Source organism: Bos taurus, unplaced genomic scaffold (genome assembly GCF_002263795.3).
Source record: "Bos taurus isolate L1 Dominette 01449 registration number 42190680 breed Hereford unplaced genomic scaffold, ARS-UCD2.0 Super-Scaffold_1723_ScbfJmS_2085, whole genome shotgun sequence".
Lineage (NCBI taxonomy): Eukaryota > Metazoa > Chordata > Mammalia > Artiodactyla > Bovidae > Bos > Bos taurus.
Window position 1 is genome coordinate 3,512,060 of NW_020192292.1, and position 21,411 is coordinate 3,533,470.

At 47.1% G+C, this 21,411-nt stretch overlaps 1 protein-coding gene across 1 annotated transcript; it reads right to left on the reverse strand.

The window, feature by feature from the left end:
- Positions 1 to 235: 235 nt before the first annotated feature.
- Positions 236 to 1,380, reverse strand: LOC112445822 (melanoma-associated antigen 10-like). The gene has a single exon (XM_024989340.2). It carries the CDS (start codon positions 1,378 to 1,380, stop codon positions 598 to 600), a length of 783 nt encoding a protein of 260 aa, XP_024845108.1. The 3' UTR covers positions 236 to 597.
- Positions 1,381 to 21,411: the final 20,031 nt, after the last annotated feature.

Genomic DNA, 21,411 nt, shown 5'->3' on the forward strand with positions numbered 1-21,411 from the left:
AGTCAAATCAGGCTTTTTGTACTTTCTTAAATAATAACTTGAAAAACTCCAATTGAACAGAGATAGTTTAGGTGTATAAAATGACAGAAAAGAAGTATAGAGGATCTCACCTCAAATACATTTTATTTCTTAATTCTTACTAAGTAATATCATATTTCCAAAATAGTTATATCCCAAGTCCATGTAATCTTGTTCTGGATCACAAAATAAAATAAAGAGTTCACAATCACTTTTACAAAACAGCAAAACTCGTGTTCTTGAACTGTGAGCACAAACACACTGTGATCAACGCTACTGACATAGTTGGACACTGAAGCTCGTTAGGCCTTCTATTACAAGGAATAACATTTGAAAAATTTCTAAAGGAAATAGAAGTGGATCTCCATGTCATTGTAGTGAACAGGAACCAAAGATGCTACACACCAGTTCCCCCAACTCTCCCAGCCGTCATGACTGAGAAGGCTGAATGCTCCCTCTTCAAACACAGAGGGAAGGATCAGCCTCCCTTCCTACCCCCAGGACAAGCTGCTGGATGTGGGCCTGAAAGGAGCCTGGCTGCTGTTCTGGCTCAGGGCCCCTCTTCCTCCTCCCTCACACCTATGCCCACCGGGGTGGGAAGAACCTGGGACCCCTTCCATTGACCCTGCGCAGATAGTCCTTGACTTGCTGCTTGCTGGTCTCTGCATAGGCCCGGGGACCCCACAGGAACTCGTAACGAGCAGGGTGGCTGTAAGGCACCTGCTGGTACTGCAGGTACCCCTCCCACACCCACACTTGGGTCAGCAGCTCCTTGGGCTCCCCATAGATGCAGTGCTTTATCCCAGCAAATACCCCCATCTTGCTGAGTGCTCCCCAGACCTTCTCCTCACTGATCCGGTCCCCTGCTAGGAGAATCAGGCTCAGGGCTGCCACCAGAGCCTTTGGTATGCTCTGCTCATCCCTCTGCATCTCATTTAGGGTGAGGCCCAGGAAGGGGACCACGACATAGATGTGCTCTCTGTGGTCCACCTCTTTCATATCCAGGCCAAAGGCCAGCTGCAGGCACTGTGTGGTTTTACGGAAGACCACTGGGAAGTGGGCCTGGTTATCCCTGAGGATCGTATTCAGCATTTCAGCCTGGAAAATCTGCTCCTTAGTGCCATACTTGAGGAGCAAGAACTCCAGTAGTTGAGCCATCATCCCATTCAGAGCCTGCTTGAACAAGATCTCTGCATCCACGGCGGCAGAGGAAGATGAGACTGGAGGGAAGGAGGCCAGAGGGGTTGAGGCATCCTCTGCCTCAGCCCCCAGGAGCTGCGCCTCCACTGGGCCCTGGGCCTGGATTTGGCCCTGAAGGTCTTCCTCAGAAGTGCAGAGTTCATTCATCGGGACCACAGGCATGATGACTGGAGTCTTGTGCCCAGTGTGGGTGTGGCAGGGAGAAAATGGAGACCACTGACCTGGGAAAGAGAGAGAGTATAAATGGTCTCAGTTTTGAAATGCTCCACGGGTGGCTTTGACTGGGTCCACTTACTGGTCTTCCTTGAGGGCTGCTCTTGAGCATTACCAGGGCGCTCCTCCTTGGTGGTCAGTCCCCTGTCAAGTGGGGAAGAGAAATTCTGGCTCAGGGTGCAGCCAGTACAGCCTGAGGTTCTGGGGCTGACAAGGTGGGGGGCGGATTAGGGCCTTTTGAGGTCCCCTCTGTTCTGGGATGGGGAGCCCCTGTGCACACTCAGGACACTCACCTAACCTTGACTGCTGGCACTCCTATGACCTCAGAACACAGACCTCAGACCTCAGTCTTCTCCTGGTTTCTGGAGCCCCTGTGAGACAAATGGAGGGGGCACCTAGGGGGTAGACTGTGGCACAGACTTAGGCTTTCTGTGCTGGTAGGAGGGGTTGAATCTGTGAGGTCCCCCCAGATCTGGGGTGGCTAGTCCCTTTGGGGATCACGTGTAGTGCTCACTTTTCCACTGGAATGGCCTGGACCTTCCCCCTTTGGGGGCCTGCAGGGAAACTCAGAACAAGAGCCACGTCTGGACAAAGTTTCGGGGGGCCTCATATGTGGCCACACCTGCCTAGGGCCTCCTGCGAGTCCTAGGCTGGGAAGATGCTGGGTCACCGCTCCTCACGTCCTACCTGGCCTCCCAGCACTGAACAGAGGGGCGGGCGTCTGCTGAGTCCTCCCTCGGTATCCAGGGAGTCCAGCCTCTGCAGACCTTAAGCCTCCACCCTCCACCAGAACACCTCACCTTAAGGCCCCTAAGAAAGAGGTGAATAAGCTGCTCACCCCACTCTGGGGCCTCCAAGACCGGCCCCCGCACCACCTAACCCCCACACCCCGGGCAAGAGCAAGGATCCTCCTTGCCTTAGGGTCTAACAGCCTCAGTCCTTCCCCACATGGAGCCTAGACTCCAGGCAGGACCTGTGATTGTCCCATCTGCCATGTTGAAACCCCGCCATTTTCACCAGGTCCCCAGGCTCTCTGAGACCCGGATGTCAGGAAATCCTGTACATGGTCATCCTGCCCGCGGACTACCAGGGTCCCCTCTGTTCTGGGGTCGGGCTCCCCTCCTCCCTCAGTGTCCTCACCTTGACTCTCGGTAGGACCTGGACTTTGTCGTCTCCCTACCTGAGGCCCGTCTCCTCACACCAAGTCCCCAGTCTCTCTGATACCCGCATGTCAGGAAGTCAGACAGGTTTAGTGTGCTCTTCTCACCACAAGGGCTCCCAGGGCCAACTACCGGGGTGGGGATCTGTGGGGTTCTGTCAGTCCTCACGCAGAGACCCCTCAGTCCTCCTTCAGGCACCTCACCTTGCCTCCAGTCAGGACCTGGGATTCTCACCTCTCCCCAACTGAAGCCCCGGCCCCTTATACCAGAGCCCCAGTCTCTCCAAGACCCGGATGTCAGGAAGTCAGACCATGCCTGTTTTGCTCATTCTATCCCACGGACAGCCTGGACTGATAATAAAGATGGGCTACTCTGAGGTCTCCTCTGATTGTGGTCCATGGTACCCTATTCTTCCCTCAGTGTCCTCAACTTGACACACCACAGGACCTGGGAATTGGCGCACCTGAGTCTTGGCCCCATATGTGAAGTCCCCAGTCTGAGACCCGGATGTCAGGAAGTGAGACCCCGCATGTTGGGCTCAACCTATCCCAGGCCCAGAGTCCCCGCAGACCTCCCTCAGCATCCTCACCCAGACTCTTTCAGAACCTAACATCATATGTGGCTCCCCTTCATGCTCTGAGGCCCATCCCCTTATATCAAGTTTCCAGTGTCTCTGCAATCCTGTGCTCATGCTACCACCAGGGTCTCTCAGGGCTGACAGCAGGTGCCAGGACCTGTGGGGTTACCTGTGTCCTCCCTCAAGGTCCTCATCTTGAGCCCTGGCAGGTCCGGGGATGTCCCTACATTGACCTAAAGCAGGACCCTCACATCAAGGCCTTCACTGCCCTGAGACCCCTGGAGGAGACTGTGGACATGATATCAGGGCTCCAATTCCAGGGCTTCCCAAAGTTGAGATGATTCCACAGGGCTTCCTCAACCCTCTTTCTCTTTGTCACCACCCTCAGCTGCCAACTTTGCTCGCCTTAGAGCCAGCATCCCCCCAAACCAGGACTCCTGAGAGGCAAGCAGTAGAGGGGGCTCATTCCCACAAGCCTGTCAGGGTCTTCCAGGGCTAAAAGCAGTGATGACCTGTATGTCCTGGGCTACCAGCGCCCCCCTCAGGGTTCTACCTTGACTCCTAGCACAGCTGGGCTCCTTCACTCTGCTGACCTAAACACAAGCTCCGTGACTCAGGCCCTCATTTCTCCCCTCCCAGCAGGCTCAGTGATGTCACATCTGGACACCACACCCCGTGGTCCCCCATGGCTGTTGGGAGAGCTGCACATGCATCCCTTGGGGACCCTCTGTCCTCACCTCGAGTCTCTGCAAGGCGTGGGCCCCTCCCTCTGTCCACATGAGACTGTGCCCTCAGGCTGACTCTGACTCCCTGAGTCACTGAGGAAGTGGTGGAAGAGGCGGGGCTCCACCTGACAGCCCGGACCGGGGTCTCCAGGAGTCCCAGTAGGAGTGAAGTTGTATTCTATGAGAACCTCTGTTCCTGGGTGACTGGACCCCCTCATCCTCATTCAGGAGGGGGCCTCCTTAACACTCGAGAAAAGGCTGCAGTCCCAGGACAGATGCTGGATGGGGGCCTGCTGTGCCCATGACCATGGGGGATCACAGGGAACCACACATCTTCCCGTGGGGGCCCGTCAGCAGTCACCATACTTGGAAAACATTTTGTATAAAATATTTGGTTTTAGGTGAAGAGACTGAGTCATGGCAGGTGATTTAGGGGAACCCTTGGTTTGATGATTAGATAATATTACCTGTTGGTTGTTCATTCGCTCAATCATGTCCAACTCTTTGCAACTCCATGGACTGCAGCGTGCCAGGCTTCCCTGTCCTTCACTATTTCCCAGAGTTTGATCAAACTCATGTCCATTGAGTTTGTGATGCCATCCAACCATTTCATCCTCTGTTGTCCCCTTCTCCTCCTGCCTTCAATTGTTCCCAGCATCAGAGTCTTTTCCAATGAGTTGGCTCTTTGCATCAAGTGGACAAAGTATTGGAGCTTCAACTTCAGCATCAGTCCTTCCAATGAGTATTCAGGGTTGATATCCTTTAGGACTGACTGATTTGATCTCCTCACTGTCCAAGGGACTCTCAAGAGTCTTCTCCAACACCACAGTTCGAAAGCATCAGTTCTTCACCATTCAGCCATAAGAATTGATCCTGTGGGAGCGCTGTCCTTTTCACTGTTTAATCCTCATTCATATTGATGAATACATTTTACATGTCTATGAGGTGTCTGTCAGATTTGTATGTATATATGTGTGTAGATTATATGTTTCCCTCATAGCTCAATTGGTAAAGAATCTGTGTGCAATGCAGGAGACCTGGTTCAATTCCTGGGTTGCAAAGATCTGCTGGAAAATGGATAGGCTACCCATTCCAGTATTCTTGGGCTTCCCCTGTGGCTCAGCTGGTGAAAAATCCACCTGTAATGTGGGAGACCTGAGTTCGATCCCTGGGTTGGAAAGATCCCCTGGAGAAGGGAAAGGCTACCCACTCCAGTATTCTGGCCTGGAGAATTCCATGGACTCTATAGTCCATGGGTTCGCAAAGAGTCAGACATGACCGAGTGACTTTAAAAAAGAAAAATGGTTATATGTGCATATATACTCATACATCGGAGAAGGCAATGGCACCCCACTCCAGTACTCTTGCCTGGAGAATCCCATGGATGGAGGAGCCTGGTAGGCTACAGTCCATGGGGTCGCTGAGTCAGACACGACTGAGGAACTTCACTTTCACTTTTTACTTTCATTCATTAGAGAAGGAAATGGCAACCTACTCCAGTATTCTTGCCTGGAGACTCCCAGGGACAGAGGAGCCTGTTGGACTGCCGTCTATGGGGTCGCAAAGAGTCGGACACGACTGATGCGACTTAGCAGCAGCAGCATACTCATACATGGACAAACCACAATGTATGTACTAAACATGTATATGTGGGTGTATGTTTGGATTTTTAGCTATATATTAATTCTTGGGCTACACTGCTGTTGCTCAGTTGCATCAGTCGTGTCCAACTTTTTGCAACCCAGACTGTAGCACACCAGCTCCTCTGTCCATGGGATTCTCTAGGCAAGAATACTGGAGTGGTTTGCTATTTCCTTCTCCAGGGGATCTTCTTGACCTAGGGATTGTACTCTAGTCTCTTGTATCTCCTGCACTGCAGGCAATTCTTTTACTATTGACCAACCATATACATATTTAAATTGTTACAGAGTATCTGCTATTACTATGTTTCAATCTATCTCATACTCCAGTCCTATATGTAGTCTCTTCTTTGTATCTGTTGAGATAGTACTTCTTTAAGACAGGTCAGGCCTTTGCTGGCTGGTGTATCAGGTGGATATTTTCACAGACTCAGGAATCAGTTCGGTTCAGTTCAGTCACTCAGTCGTATCCAACTCTGTGACCACATGGACTGCAGCACACCAGGCCTCCCTGTCCATCACCAACTCTTGGAGCTTACTCAAACTCATGTCCATCAAGTCGGTGTTGCCATCCAACCATCTCATCCTCTGTCATCCCCTACTCCTCCCACCTTCAATCTTTCCCAGCATCAAGGTCTTTTCCAATGCATCAGTCCTTCACATCAGGTGGCCAAAGTATTGGAGTTTTGGCTTCAGCATCAGTCCTTCCAATGAACATTCAGGACTGATTTCCTTTAGGATGGACTGGTTGGATCTCCTTGCAGACCAAGGGACTCTCAAGAGTCTTCTCCAACACCACAGTTCAAAAGCATCAATTCACCAGGGAAGCCCAAAGCTCAGCAAATGTCAAGGCTGCAGTGATGCCCAGTCCTTCTTCTGTGCCCTCATGTTCCACTGGGTTTTACTTCAGCAGTATCAGGTTCTGGTTGTGATTCAATTCACTTTCACTCCCTCCAGAAGTCCCCAGCTAGAAACCAGGCTGTGTGTGTGCTAAGTCTCTACAGTCCTGTCCAACACTTGTGACCCCATGGACTGTAACCCACCAGGTTCCTCTGTCCATGGGATTCTCCAGGCAAGAATACTGGAGTGAGTTGCCGTTTCCTACTATGGGAGAGCTTCCTGACCCAGGGATCAAACCTGCATCTCTCGTGTCTCCTGCATTGGCAGGCGGGTTCTTCACCACTAGAGCCACCTGGGAAGCTGCAGAAACCAGGCTAGTCCTACTGTATCATCCACCTCCTGGCAGCCCAGATCCAGATCCATGCACCAGCCACTCCCCAGGCAGAGACCCGTCTAGCACACCCTGAGACAGTCACTGCCTGGAAAGGGGCCCTCGGTACCCAGCACTTGTGGTAACAATTGCAGTCCACATCGGGCTCCTCAGATTCAGTTCACATGCCCAGAGACAAGGGTGCTGCCTGCTGCTCTGTGCAGAGTGAGAGCCCTCACTGGCAGCATGCTGAGCACAATCTTGGCTGCTCTGCCTTCTCACTCAAGTACTTCTGATTGTGCTGCTCATCTCAATGATTCCTCAAAATCCAACAAATTGTGCCAGCCCTGTGCATACAGCAGTGAATGGAAGAGGCAGAGGTTGACTTTATGGAGTGCCCATCTGAAGATCCCAGATCGGATTGAAACAAGCCTTGAATTCTCCCTGAATCCTCATCCTTCTGCTGTGGCAGGATATTTGGGGATGTTGACCAACAGACCCATGTGTTATGCCCTCACCCCAGGAGTTAGGGTCAAAGGTAGGAGGATGATAGAAATCCCAGGTCAGAGGAACTTGTGATCTCTCGCTGGACTGTACCCTGAACAGTGTTCAGTCTTAGAAGTCCTCTCCCACCAGCATGGCTCTGCTGTGGAATTGCCGGAGGCAGCCTCCTGTGCTTCCTGTGGCACTAAAGTAGCATAGGAAAGCAGCTGAACTTACCTGTGCCCCCAAGAAGAAGTTGTGATTGTGTCAGAGAAAGAAAAAGTCACCCTCCAAAGGATGTTGCTGTGGACGGTGTAGCTAGGAACCAGGCTAGGATGACGACACCTCATTGGAAGCCAGCATGAAGATGTGCTGTCTTTGAGGGCCACATGGGATGTACTGCTACATCACAGTCCAGTGGATGCTGGCGTGTACAGTGGCCAATGACAGGGGCCAGATTCTTTGTTTCTCCAGATGCCAGGAAACTAAGGCTCACAGAATTTAGGTGATAGCCTGCTAGGAGGAGAAAATCCCAAGTTGCTGGATAGCAATAATTAGTCATTAGTAAGAAGTAACTGGAGCAATGTGGAATTAAGATGTCTGTTCTCTGGTGGAGTCGAGGTTCCAGATACGGCTCGTTTGTGGTAGGTCAAATTCTATATGGCCTCCAAGTTTTCTACCCACCCCCCCCCAGGTATATATGTCCATGTATAATCCCTTCTCCTTGAATATATGTTGTATGGGTGGAATGGACTACTTGTTTGTCAACAATAGTGTGTGGGGAAGGTGTAGGAATTTTTGCAGATATAATTAAGGTCCCTAATCAGATGACTTTCACTTAATCAAAAGGGAGATTATCCCAGGTGATTCTCACCTCATCAGGTGATCCTTACAAAAGAGGGCCAGGCTTTCCCCGCATTAGAGAGCTTCCCCTTGCTGGCCTTGATGAAGTAGACTACCATGTGAGAGCACCTGTAAGAGGGCTGTGTGGCATGGAACTGTAACTTGTATCTAGGAGCTGAGAGCAATCCTTGGCTGATGGCCAGCAAGAAAATGAGGACCTTGGTCCTATACCCCAAGAAACTGAACTCTGTCAACAATAAGAATCAGTTGGAAGAGAACCCAGGGCCTCAGATGAGAACATAGCCCTGGCTAGCACATCGACTGCAGCTTTGTGAAACCCTGAGCAGAAGACCCAGTTAACCTGCACCCAGACTTCTGACCCAAAGAAGCTATGAGGTAATAAATGGGTGGTCTTTACAGCCACTGAGATTGTGGTTACACAGCACTTATTGGTCCTTCTTCATTCATTGAAGACTCAGGCACCTGGCTCACTGGTGTTCTTGGCATCCTGAGTCCTGCCATCATCCTGGTTGACTTTAGTATCTACCTGGGCAGCCCATGCTACTCATAGTTCCTTGACTTCTCCCTTGCCTCTGACAATCTCTCTTCTCTGCACCTCAGCTCCCCACCTGCACAGCCACATTCTCCACTTTTCATTCTCACAATCTGCTCCACCTCAAACATCTTAAACATTGGGATCCCACTCTGACTAAAATCAGTTCTCTCATGCCCTAACTCTTAACCACTGTCACCCAAGCTGCTCTCTCATGAGCCCCCTGCATTTGCTCTCACTCTTGTCCTTCTGCTGCTACTTCCCAGCGAAATAATAACAAAACCAATAGAATTATGCCAACTGGTGCAAGTAATTTTCTATTTTAGCTTACCTTCAGCATAGCTCATCAATCTCATTGCATTTTGAAATGTTTTTAAGTTGTATTTCTTTTCTAGGGTTACTGTGACTAAATACCACAAACTAGATGGCTTAGAACAATAAAAATGTATTCTCTTACTGTATGGAAACAGGAAGTCTGAAATCAAGGTATTTGCAGAGCTTCGAACCTTCTGAAACCAGTAAAAGAAGGATCTTTCCTTACCCCATCCAGCTGCTGGTGGTTTACTGGCATTTTTTGCTATTTATTGTCTTGTCGATGCACTATTCCAATCCTCCATCTTCAGATAGACATTTTCTTTCTGTATTTGCCTGCCTTCTGTGTGCAAATTTCCCCCTTTTATAAGGACATCAGTCACATTAGTTTACATCCCACCTTACTGACCTGATTTTACCTTGATTACCTCTGTAATAACCGTATTTCCAGATAAGGTCACATGTGGAATTATTAGGGATGAGGACTTCAAAAAATCTTTTTTGGGGCAGTGGGTTGTGGGCAGACACAATTCAACCCGGAATGAAAGTCAGGGAGAACAAAAGGCACATAATACAAATCAAAGGTCCTATGCCCTTCCCATCAGCATCCCTTTCTCATTTTCAGCGTTTCTAGTTTCAGTTTGTCTGATAGTTTGCCTCGATCTTTGTAAATACTGTGCTTATATCTATATTAACTTTTTAATGTAGTTCTCAACTTTAGACATTCTCTGCTGACTTCCTGCTATGCTAGATGGCATTATAGTTCACTCATCCTTTTGTCTTTTTAAGTCTATATTTTAAATTTTTGATTGCGGTAATTGATCAAGCATACACAAAAGTAAAGAAAAGAGAATAATAAAACTCACGTGCTCATCACTGAAGGTCATCAGTTATTAACTCATGACCCATTTCTTTTCATCTGTCTCCCTACCATTTTCCCTTTTCCTCTTTTTTTTTTTTGAAAAATATTTATTTGAGTGCATCAAGTCTTAGTTGTGGCACATGGGATCTTTGTTGTGGATGTGGGATCTTTTGATGTGGCACGCAGGCTGAGCTGCTGTATAGCCTGTGGGATCTCACTTCCCTGACCAGGGATCAAACCCATGTCCCCTGCATTTGAAGGCAAATTCCTAACCACTGGATCACAAGGGAAGTCCCACATTTCTGAGTTTTACAGATACTGTAACTGCCTCCAGAGGGACAAGGCGAACTGCCTGATGACCTGACTGCAGCCATGCCATAAAATGCTTCATCTTGAGCCAATACTGAAAGGTTGTCCCTATGAGCCGTGAGTGACGCCAGGATTCTTGGCCTGCAGAGAGGAATTCGATCCAGGGCCAGTGACAAGGCTTGATCTCTCAGAGCTTTGTGTAGTAAAGTTTTTATTAAAGTATGAAAGAGATAGAGAAAGCTTCTGACATAGACATCAGAAGGCAGCAGAAAGAGTGCACCCTTGTTTGTTTAGAGCAAGAAGTTATATACCTATTGAAAAGTCAAAAGTGAAAGTGAAGTCGTTCAGTTGTGTCCGAGTCTTTGCGACCCCATGGATTGTAGCCCATGGGATCTTCCAGGCAAGAGTACTGGAGTGGGTTGGCATTTCCTTCTCCAGGGGATCTTCTTGACCCAGAGCTCAAACTCGGGTCTCCCACATTGCACAGAGAGGCTTTACCTCTGAGCCATCAGGGAAGCCCTATCAGCAAGCTGCTCATTAGAGAAAGGAATGTCTCAAAAATGAGACAGTGGCACCAGGCCCCTCACCCACAACATGCATTTGGAGATAGCATTGGCACAAGGTGAGTCATCTGGGCCATAAAACAATTGACATGAATCTTGAAGAAAGGCAGGTTTCCAAGCAAATACAAAGTTTCATTAACATAGCTTAAGTGAACATTTCCATGAGTAAAACATATTGATTTGTTGAGCCATTATCCCCTCTGAGTCTTGGGTGGAACCTACTTGAAGAAAGACAGAGTTTAAAGTAAATAATGAAATAAGTTCAATAACATTGCTTAAGAGAAATATTTCCATAGGAAAAATACATTCGTTAACTAAAGGTTTGAGAAAAGTTAAGTTCAGGTGGTAACAGGTATTATCATGGAAATGCGGAATTTTAAAAGAAACCTCCTTTTACTTTTGTATATAGAAGGAAAAAAAAGTCTGACATTTGTAGTTTGTTTCCTTCTGCTGCTTAAGAGAGGGGAAAAAAAATTCTGACACTTGCCCGAGTCCACAGGTCAGAGATCAGAGGAGGTCCAGGCACTGCCAGAAGTCAAGATGAGTAGGTTCCCCTGAGTGTGCACCAGTGACTACCCATCCCAGAACAGAGGAGACCCCAGAAGGCCCTAATGCCCTACTGTGCCAGCCCTGAAACCTCAAGCTGTGCTGGCTACCCCCTGGGAGCCACCTCACATCCTCCTTTGGGTAGCCAGGGTTCAGGCTGCTCAGGAGGAGCTCCTCTATGAGGCCTGAGAGCACCCCTCAAGCAGAGACCTATAAGTGGCCTGAGTCAGACAGCCCAGGGTGGGTTTCTCAGCCGAGGCTGCTCACAACCTCCCCGCTCCCGCAGGCCCATGGTCCCCATCTGTCCCCCTGCCTCACTCCTATCTGCAGTTTGACCCCAGTGATCATGCCTGGGATGCATGAGCTCCACCAGCCTGAGAGACTCTTTCAGGATCCAAAGGGGACAAGGGTCTGATGGAGGCACACTTCATTTGGGGTGAGGAGGAGGAGGAGCAGGTGGAGGAAGGAGATGGAGCTTCCCCCTCCTCCTCTCTCCTGGTCTGGGGCACCCTGGAGGAAGTGGCTGCTGCTGCAACACCCAGTCTCCCCCAGAGCCCTCTGGGTGTCTGCCCCACTCCCACTGTCATGGCTTCCACTCTAGGGAGCCAATTTGAAGACCATGGCCTCAGCAGGCAAGATGAAGTACCAGGAAGCTCACGTGACCAGGGAGGTGACAGGCCCTTGGTCTGAGATGTACTACGGTTGAAGAAGAATGAGCTGGTATGATTCCTGCTCAGCAGGTATCTCACCAAGGAGCCACTCACAAAGGCAGAAGTGCTGAATAGTGTCCTCCAAGATTACCAGGACTACTTCCTGATGGTCCTCGATCAAGCCTCAGAGTACCTGCAGCTGGTCTTTGGTTTGGAGGTGAAGGAGGTGGACCCCAGTGAGCATACCTATATCCTGGTCCCCACCCTGGGCCTCACCCTCAAAGAGATGCTGAGGGATGGACAGAGGTTGCCCAAGGCCAGCCTCCTGGTGATGGTTCTTTGCCTGATCACTGTGGAGGACAACTGTTCCCCTGCAGAGGAAATCTGGGGAGCACTCAGCAGGATAGGAGTGTGTCCCGGGAGGGAGCACTGCATCTATGGGGAGCCCAGGGAGCTGCTGACCCAAGTGTGGGTGTGGGAGGTGTACCTGGAGTACCAGCAGGTGTCTGATAGCGACCCTACTCGCTATGTGTTCCTGTGGGGTCCCCGGGCCTATGCGGAGACCCGCAAGTTTAAAGTCCTGGTATATCTGGACAGAGTCGGTTGAAGGGGTCCCAGCTCCTTCCAGCCCCTCTGCAGAGGCTGCGAGGAAGGAGAAAGGGGGACTCTGAGCCAGAGGTGCAGCTAGGCTCCTTCCGGTCCCACGTCCAACACCTTGTCATGGGGGTCAGGAAGGGAGGCTAATCCTTCCCTCTGTGATTGAAGAGGGAGCGGTCAACCTTCTTAGCAGTGAGAGCCCAGGCCCGTTGGGGGAACCCAGTGTGTGGCATCTTCATGTTCCTGTTCTCTACAGTGACATGGACACTCATCTCTGTTTTCTTTAGGAATTTGTTATTCATTTTAATAGAAGACAATGTGTTCCAGTTTCTAACTATGTCAGTGACATTGATCACAGTGTGTGTGTACTTTGCCAGTTGAAGAACAAGAGTTTTCTTGTTTTATAAAAGAGATTGGGAATGCTTTCATTCTATTTTGTGGTCCTGCACAAGATAACATGGAATTAGAATTAGAATGATTTTGGAAATGTGAATTTCTCTAGCAGTGATATAGTTGGTGGAAGAATTAGAAAATAAAAAGTGATAGTAGTGAATTCTTGCTTCTTATACTTTTTTGTGTGTCATTTTGTATAGCTAAGGGATCTTGGTTTACTTGGATTCGCCTGGGTTATCTAAGGAAGTAGCAATTAATCTGAGTCAAGCAGCCCACTCCTCACCAGCTCATTTATTCCAAAGACTTTTATGGAGCCTCTGCTCCATGAAACGCCCTGTGTTAGCAGTGGGGACACTGGGAGAAGCAGGACAGCCCCACACCTGGAACGAAGGTCTAGGAGCCACAGTCACATGAGGTGTGTTATGGGAGTGAGGGGAAATTCTGAAATGGGACATTGCTGTGAAGTGTCCTTTTGGATCTTGGATAAACCCCAGAGATATCTCTTTCTGGGCAGGATGGAAGGGGTCCTGGCTCTTGTTGCATTGCTGCTGACCACAGGGATGGAGTGGGTGTTTTCTACCCCGTATCTGGTAGGCATCCTGCAGAACTCAGGTCACACTCCCTTGAAGTGATGCCCAGAAATCGGTGTTAAGTCGTTTTTAATTATCTTGATTGTAGTTGGGCATTAAAATCAAAGACTCAACCTTTGTTGGTAGTGCAATGATGAAAAGTAAGGGTTGGGATGGAAGACCACCTGGGACACAGGCAAAGAGTGGTTCTTGCTTCTATTTCCCAGAGCAACTTGGGTCCTGCTGGAACACTCCTCTACACCCAAATTTCACAGGTCCTCTAACTGGAAATGGGGCTTCCTGGGTAGCTCATATGATGAAGAATCTGCTTGCATTGTGGGAGACCTGAGTTCAATCCCTGGTCAGGAAGATCCCCCTGGAGAAGGACATGGCAACCCATTCCAGTATTCTTGCCTGGAGAATTCCATGGACAGAGGAGCCTGGCAAGCTACAGTCAATGGAGTGACAGAGTCAGACATGATTGAGCATCTAACCCTATGGTATAAGTTGAAAAGTTTCTTAGTTTGATATATGAAACATCCTGTTGGCTACTGAGGAATTCCACATCCTCAGTTCAGTTCAGTCACTCAGTCATGTCTGACTGTTTGCGACCCCATGAACTGCAGCACACCAGGCCTCCCTGTCCATAACCAACTCCTGAAGTCCACCCAAGCCCATGTCCATGGTGTTGGGGATGCCATCCAAACATCTCATCCTCTGCAGTCCCCTTCTCTGCCTGCCCTCAATCTTTCTCAGCATCAGGATCTTTTCAAATGAGTCAGCTCTTCGCATCAGGTGGCCAAAGTATTGGAGTTTCAGCTTCAACATAAGTCCCTCCAATGAACACCCAGGATTGATCTCCTTTAGGATGGGCCGGTTGGATTTCCTTGCAGTTCAAGGGACTCTCAAGAGTCTTCTCCAACACCACAGTTCAAAAGCATCAATTCTTCGGTGCTCAGCTTTCTTTATAGTCCAACTCTCACATCCATACATGACTACTGAAAAACCATAGCCTTGACTAGACGGACCTTTGTTGGCAAAGTAATGTCTCTGCTTTTTAATATGCTGTCTAGGTTGATAATAACTTTCCTTGCAAGGAGCAAGTGTCTTTTAATTTCATGGCTGCAATCACCATTCACAGATATTTTGGAGCCCAGAAAAATAATGTCAGCCAGTGTTTCCATTGTGCCCCCATCTATTTGCCATGAAGTGATAGGACCGGATGCCATGATCTTAGTTTTCTGAATGTTGAGCTTTAAGCAACTTTTTCACTCTTCTCTTACACTTTTATCAAGAGGATCTTTAGTTCTTCTTCACTTTCTGCCATAAGGGTGGTGTCATTTGCATATCTGAGGTTGGGGTACAGTTTTTTCAAGGTATGCCAAGAAGGTAGGTTCTAATGATGGAAAATCACTTTATTTGGACTACATTAAAAGTAATTAGATGTTCAAAAATTTGAGCTTGTTAGGGGAATATTTTAGGGAAGGGCTCCATCTCACACTTCCATAACCATTCTGTAGCAGGCTCCACTTCCAGCCCCAAGCTTAACTTGCCTTCCTATTGTGCCTGATGGGTCATTTCCTCCTAAATGCCACTACAGTTCCCCCAGCAATAGGGGGACACTGGCTCAGCTTGTCATTCCATGTTTGAAAAATCTGCCACAAGGAGGCACTTAAATATCTGGAGGATATCAAGGCAAATCTGGCCTTCTCAGAAACTCTTCCATGAAATGAAGAAGCTAGTCATAACAAATGACTAGGCAAGAGAGAGGAGCTCTGTCTTGCCACCATCTTATTCCTTTACTGTATTGATCTGATTTTTCTGGAAAGTGGGACTTTTTAAAGTTACCCATGGGCTAAAATGGTTTGTCTATGCTGGCTGTGTAAGTTGCAGGGACCTCTCCTACAGATGTTTGCCAGAAATGAATGTGTGTCATTGCTCCTGTTTGTGTTTATGGTCATGTTGACATGTATTGGGGGCCAAATAAAGTTGATACGACCAGATCATGTGATCTGTAAGATATTTTCTGATCTTCTACTGAGTGCCAAGGCCCATGGTGGCCACCAGGACCACAGAGAATAACATGTGAACTCTGACTTGAGCAGCTCGTGATCACATAGGAGGTCTGGCCGCATACTCTTCATGGGATTCTCGAGGCAAGAATACTGGAGTGGATTGACATTTCTTCCTCCAGTTGACCATGTTTTGTCAGAACTCTTCACTGTGACACATCCGTTTTGGGTGGCCTGAACGGCATGGCTCACAGCTTCATTGATTTACGGAAACCCCTTTGCCTCGACAAGGCTGTGATCCATGAAGGGTACCCTGATGCTGGGAAAGATTGAAGGTAAAAGGAGAAGGAGGCTGCAGAGGATGAGATGGTTAGATATCATCACTGAAACAATGGGCATGAATTTGAGCAAACTCCATGAGATAGTGGAGGACAGAGGAGTCTGGTGTGCTGCAGTTCATGGGGTTACAAAGCATTGACACGACATAGCAACTGAATAACAATAAATTGTCACATAACAAAGTTCTTTCTTTATGCTCTGGAAGTGCCAAGGCATATAGACAACAAAAATGGGTAATTACAAATATGTCAGAAATCTTCCATAAGCCTCTTGTCCTTCTCCACCAGAGGGCAGACAGACTGAAAACCACAATCACAGAAAACTAACAAATCTGATCACATGGACCACAGTTCAGTTCAGTTCAGTTCAGTCGCTCAGTAGTGTCCAACTCTTTGCGACCCCATGAATCGCAGCACGGAAGGCCTCCCTGTCCATCACCAACTCCCGGAGTTCACTCAGACTCACGTCCATCGAGTCAGTGATCGCATCCAGCCATCTCATCCTCTGTCGACCCCTTCTCCTTCTGCCCCCAATCCCTCCCAGCATCAGAGTCTTTTCCAATGAGTCAACTCTTCGCATGAGGTGGCCAAAGTACTAGAGTTACAGCTTTAGCATCAGTCTTTGCAAAGTAATCCCAGAGCTGATCTCCTTCAGAATGGACTGGTTGGATCTCCTTGCAGTCCAAGGGACTCTCAAGAGTCTTCTCCAACACCACAGTTCAAAAGCATCAGTTCTTCAGCACTCAGCCTTCTTCACAGTCCAACTCTCACATCCATACATGACCACAGAAAAAACCATAGCCTTGACTAGCCGGACCTTTGGTGGCAAAGTAATGTCTCTGCTTTTGAATATGCTATCTAGGTTGGACATAACTTTCCTTCCAAGGAGTAAGCGTCTTTTAATTTCATGGCTGCAGTCACCATCTGCAGTGATTTTGGAGCCCAAAAAAATAAAGTCTGACACTGTTTCCACTGTTTCCCCATCTATTTCCATGAAGTGATGGGACTGAATGCCATGCACAGTCTTGTGTAATTCAATGAAACTACGAGCCATGCTGTGTAGGGCCACTGAAGAAGGACAGGTCATGGTGGAGAGTTCTAATTAAACGTAGTCCCTGGAGAAGGAAATGGCTAACTACTTCAGTATTCTTTCCTTGAGAACCCATGAACAGTATGAAAAGGCAAAAAACATAGGGACACTGAAAGTTGAACTCTCCAGTTGGTAGTTGCCCAATATGCTACTGGAGATTAGTGGAGAACTAACTCCAGAAAGAATGAAGGAATGGAGCTAAAGCAAAAACAACTCCCAGTTGTGGAATGGGACTGGTGATAGAAGCAGGTTTGATGCTGGAAAGAGCAATATTGCCTAGGAACCTGGAATGCTAGGTCATGAAATCAAGGCAATTGAAGTGGTCAAACAGGAGATTGACAAGAGTGAACATTGACATTCTAGGAATCAGCGAACTAAGTATGGACTGGAATGGGTGAATTTAACTCAGATGACCATTATATTACTACTGCAGGCAGGAATCCCTTAGAAGAAATGGAGTAGCCATCATAGTCAAACAGAAGAGTCCAAATGCAGTACTGATGCAAATCTCAAAAAACGACAGAATGATCTCTATTCTTTTCAAAAAGCAAACCAGTCAATATCACGGTAATCCAAGTCTGTGTCCCGACCAGCAATGCTTCGAGAAGCTGAAGTTGAACAGTTCTATGAAGACCGACAAGACCTTTAGAACTAACACCCAAAAGATGTCCTTTTCATTATAGGACTGGAATGCAGAAGTAGTAGGTTAGAAACACTGGAGTAACAGGCAAATTTGTCTTGGAGTACAGAATGAAGTAGGGCAAAGGCTAATAGAGTTTTGCCAAGAGAACGTACTGGTGATAGCAAAAACCCTCTTCCAATAACACAAGAGAAGACATTGCACATGGACATCACCAGATGGTCGACATCAAAATCAGATTGATTCTATACTTTGCAGCCAAAGATGGAGAAGTTCTATACAGTCAGCAAAAACAAGACCGGGAGCCGACTGTGGCTCAGATCATGAAACCCTTATTGGCAAATTCAGACTCAAATTGAAGAAAGTAGGGAAAACCACTAGATCATTCAGGTATGACCTAAATCAAATCCTTAAGATTATACAGTGGAAGTGAGAAATAGATTTAAGGGACTAGAACTGATAGATAGAGTGCCTGATGAAACTAAGGACAGAGGTTCGTGACATTGTACAGGAGACAGGGATCAAGGCCATCCCCATGGAAAGAAATACAAAAAGGCAAAATGGCTGTCTGACGAGGCCTTACAAAAAGCTGTTAAAAAGAAGAACAATGAAAAGCAAAGGAGATAAGGAAAGATATAAGTATCTGGATGCAGAGTTCCAAAGAATAGCAGGAGAGATAAGAAAGCCTTCTTCAGCGATCAATGCAAGAAATAGAGGAAAACAATAGAATGGGAAGACTAGAGATCTCTTCAAGAAAATTAGAGATACCAAGGAAATTTATTCAAAGATGGGCTTATAAAGGACAGAAATGGTTATGGACCAAACAGAAGCAGAAGATATTAAGAAAGAGGTAAGAATACACAGAAGAACTATACAAAAAAAGATCTTCATGACCAGATAATAACGATGGTGTGATCACTCACACTCACTAGAGCCAGATACCTGGAATGTGGAGTCAAGTGGGCCTTAGAAAGCATCACTACGAACAAAGCTAGTGGAGGTGATGGAATTCCAGTTGAGCTATTTCAAATCCTGAAAGATGATGTTGTGAAAGTGCTGGACGCAAATATTCAGCAAATTTGGAAAATCAGCAGTGGCCACAGGACTGGAAAAGGTCAGTTTTCATTCCAATCCCAAAGAAAGGCAATGCCAAAGAATGATCAAACTACTGCACAATTGCACTCATCTCACATGCTAGTAAAGTAATGCTCAAAATTCTCCAAGCCAGGCTTCAGCAGTATGTGAACTGTGAACTTCCAGAGGTTCAAGCTGGTTTTAGAAAAGGCAGAGAACCAGAGATCAAATTGCCAACATCCGCTGGATCATTGGAAAAGTAAGAGAGTTCCAGAAAAAACATCTACTTCTGCTTTATTGACTACATCAAAGCATTTGACTGTGTGGATCAGAACAAACTGTGGAACATTCTTCACAAGATGGGAATACCAGACCACCTGACCTGCCTCTTGAGAAATCTGTATGCAGGTCAGGAAGCAGAAGTTACAACTAGGCATGTAATAACAAACTGGTTCGAAATCTGGAAAAGAGTATGTCAAGGCTGTATATTGTTACCTTGCTTATTTAGCTTATATGCAGAGTACATCATGAGAAACGCTGGGCTGGATGAAGCACAAGCTGGAATCAAGATTGCCGGGAGAAATATCAATAACCTCAAATATGCAGATGACATCACTCTTATGGCAGAAATTGAGGAAGAACTAAAAAGCCTGTTGATGAAAGTGAAAGAGGAGAGTGAAAAAGTTGGCTTAAAGTTTAACATTCAGAAAACTAAGATTATGGCATCCAGTCCCATCACTTCATGGCAAATAGATGGGGAAACAGTGGAAACAGTGTCAGACTTTATTTGTGGAGGCTCCAAAATCACTGCAGATGATGACTGCAGCCATGAAATTAAAAGACGCTTACTCCTTGAAAGGAAAGTTATGACAACCTAGATAGCAATTGAAAAGCAGAGACACTACTTGCCAAACTAAGGTCATCTAGTCAGGGCTGTGGTTTTCCTGTGGTCATGTATGGATGTGAGAGTTGGACTGTGAAGAAAGCTGAGCGCCAAAGAACTGATGCTTTTGAACTGTGGTGTTGGAGAAGACTCTTGAGAGTCCCTTGGACTGCAAGGAGATCCAACCAATCCATTCTGAAGATCAGCTCTGGGATTTCTTTGCAGGACTGATGCTAAAGCTGTAACTCCAGTACTTGGTCACCTCATGCAAAGAGTTGACTCATTGGAAAAGACTCTGATGCTGGGAGGGATTGAGGACAGGAGGAAAGGGGATGACAGAGGAGAGATGGTGGATGGCATCACCAACTCGATGGACGGAGTTGAGGTGAACTCAGGAGATGGGATGGACCAGGAAGGCTGGCGTGCGTTGGAAATAGTCGGACATGACTGAGCAACTAAACTGACTGAACATATATTTCAGTGTAGCCACTATCAGTTCACTTCAGTCACTCAGTCGTGGTCCAACTCTTTGCGACCCCATGAACTGCAGCACTCCAGGCCTCCCTGTCCATCACCAACTCCCGGAGTCCACCCAAACCTATGTCCATTGACTCAGTGATGCCATCCAACCATCTCATCCTCTGTTGTTCCCTTCTCCTCCTGCCCTCAATCTTTCCCAGCATCAGAATCTTTTCAAATGAGTCAGCTTTTCACATCAGGTGGCCAAAGTATTGGAGTTTCAGCTTCAACATCAGTCCTCCAATGAAAACCCAGGACTGATCTCCTTTAGGAATGGGCTGGTTGGATCTCCTTGGCAGTCCAAGGGACTCTCAAGATTCTTCTCCAACACCACAGTTCAAAAGCATCAATTCTTTGGTGCTCAGCTTTCTTCATAGTCCAACTTTCACATTCATACATGACTACTGAAAATGAGATATACCAAGGGAACATTTCATACAAGATGGGCTCAATAAAGGATAGAAATGGTATTGATGTAACAGAAGCAGAAGATATTAAGAAGAGGTGGCAAGAATACACAGAACTGTACAAAAAAAGATCTTCATGACCCAGATAATAATGATGGTGTGATCATTCACATTCACCTAGAGCAGTACATATGCCTGGAATGCAAAGTCAAGTGGCCTTAGGAAGCATCACTAGAACAAAGCTAGTGGAGGTGATAGCATTCCAGTTTGAGCTATTTCAAAATCCTAAAAGATGATGCTGTGAAGGTGCTGCACTCAATATGCCAGCAAATTTGGAAAACTCAGCAGTGGCCACAGGACTGGAAAAGGTGAGTTTTCATTCCAATCCCAAACAAAGGCAATGCCAAAGAATGCTCAAACTACTGCACAATTGCACTCATCTCAACACGCTAGTAAGTAATGCTTAAAAATTCTCCCAGCCAGGCTTCATCAATACGTGAACTGTGAACTTCCAGATGTTCAATCTTGTTTTAGAAAAGGCAGAGGAACCAGAGATTTAAATTGCCAACATCTGCTGGATCATGGAAAAGCAAGAGAGTTCCAGAAAAACATCTCTTTCTGCTTTATTGACTATGCCAAAGCCTTTGACTGTGTGGATCACAATAAACTGTGGAAAATTCTGAAGGAGATGGGAATACCAGACCACCTGACCTGCCTCTTGAAAACTATATGTTATAGATGTACAATTTAGTGATTTACGATTTTAAAGCTTTTACTCTGTTTATAGCTATTACAAAATATTGGCTATATTCCCCATGTTTTGCAATATATCCTTGTAGCTTATTTTATACATAACCAGTTTGTACCTCTTGCTCCTCTATTCCTATCTTTCCCCATCCATCCCTCTCTCTCCCGACTGGTAACCACTACTTTGTTCTCTGTTCCTGTGAGTCAGCTTCTTCTATGTTAATATTCAGTTGTTGTTCAGTTGCTCAGTCATGTCAGACTCTTTGTGACTGCACGGA

Excerpts from the sequence above, each read along its gene's own strand:
- LOC112445822 (XM_024989340.2), bottom strand. The coding sequence starts at position 1,380 with ATGCCTGTGGTCCCGATGAATGAACTCTGCACTTCTGAGGAAGACCTT.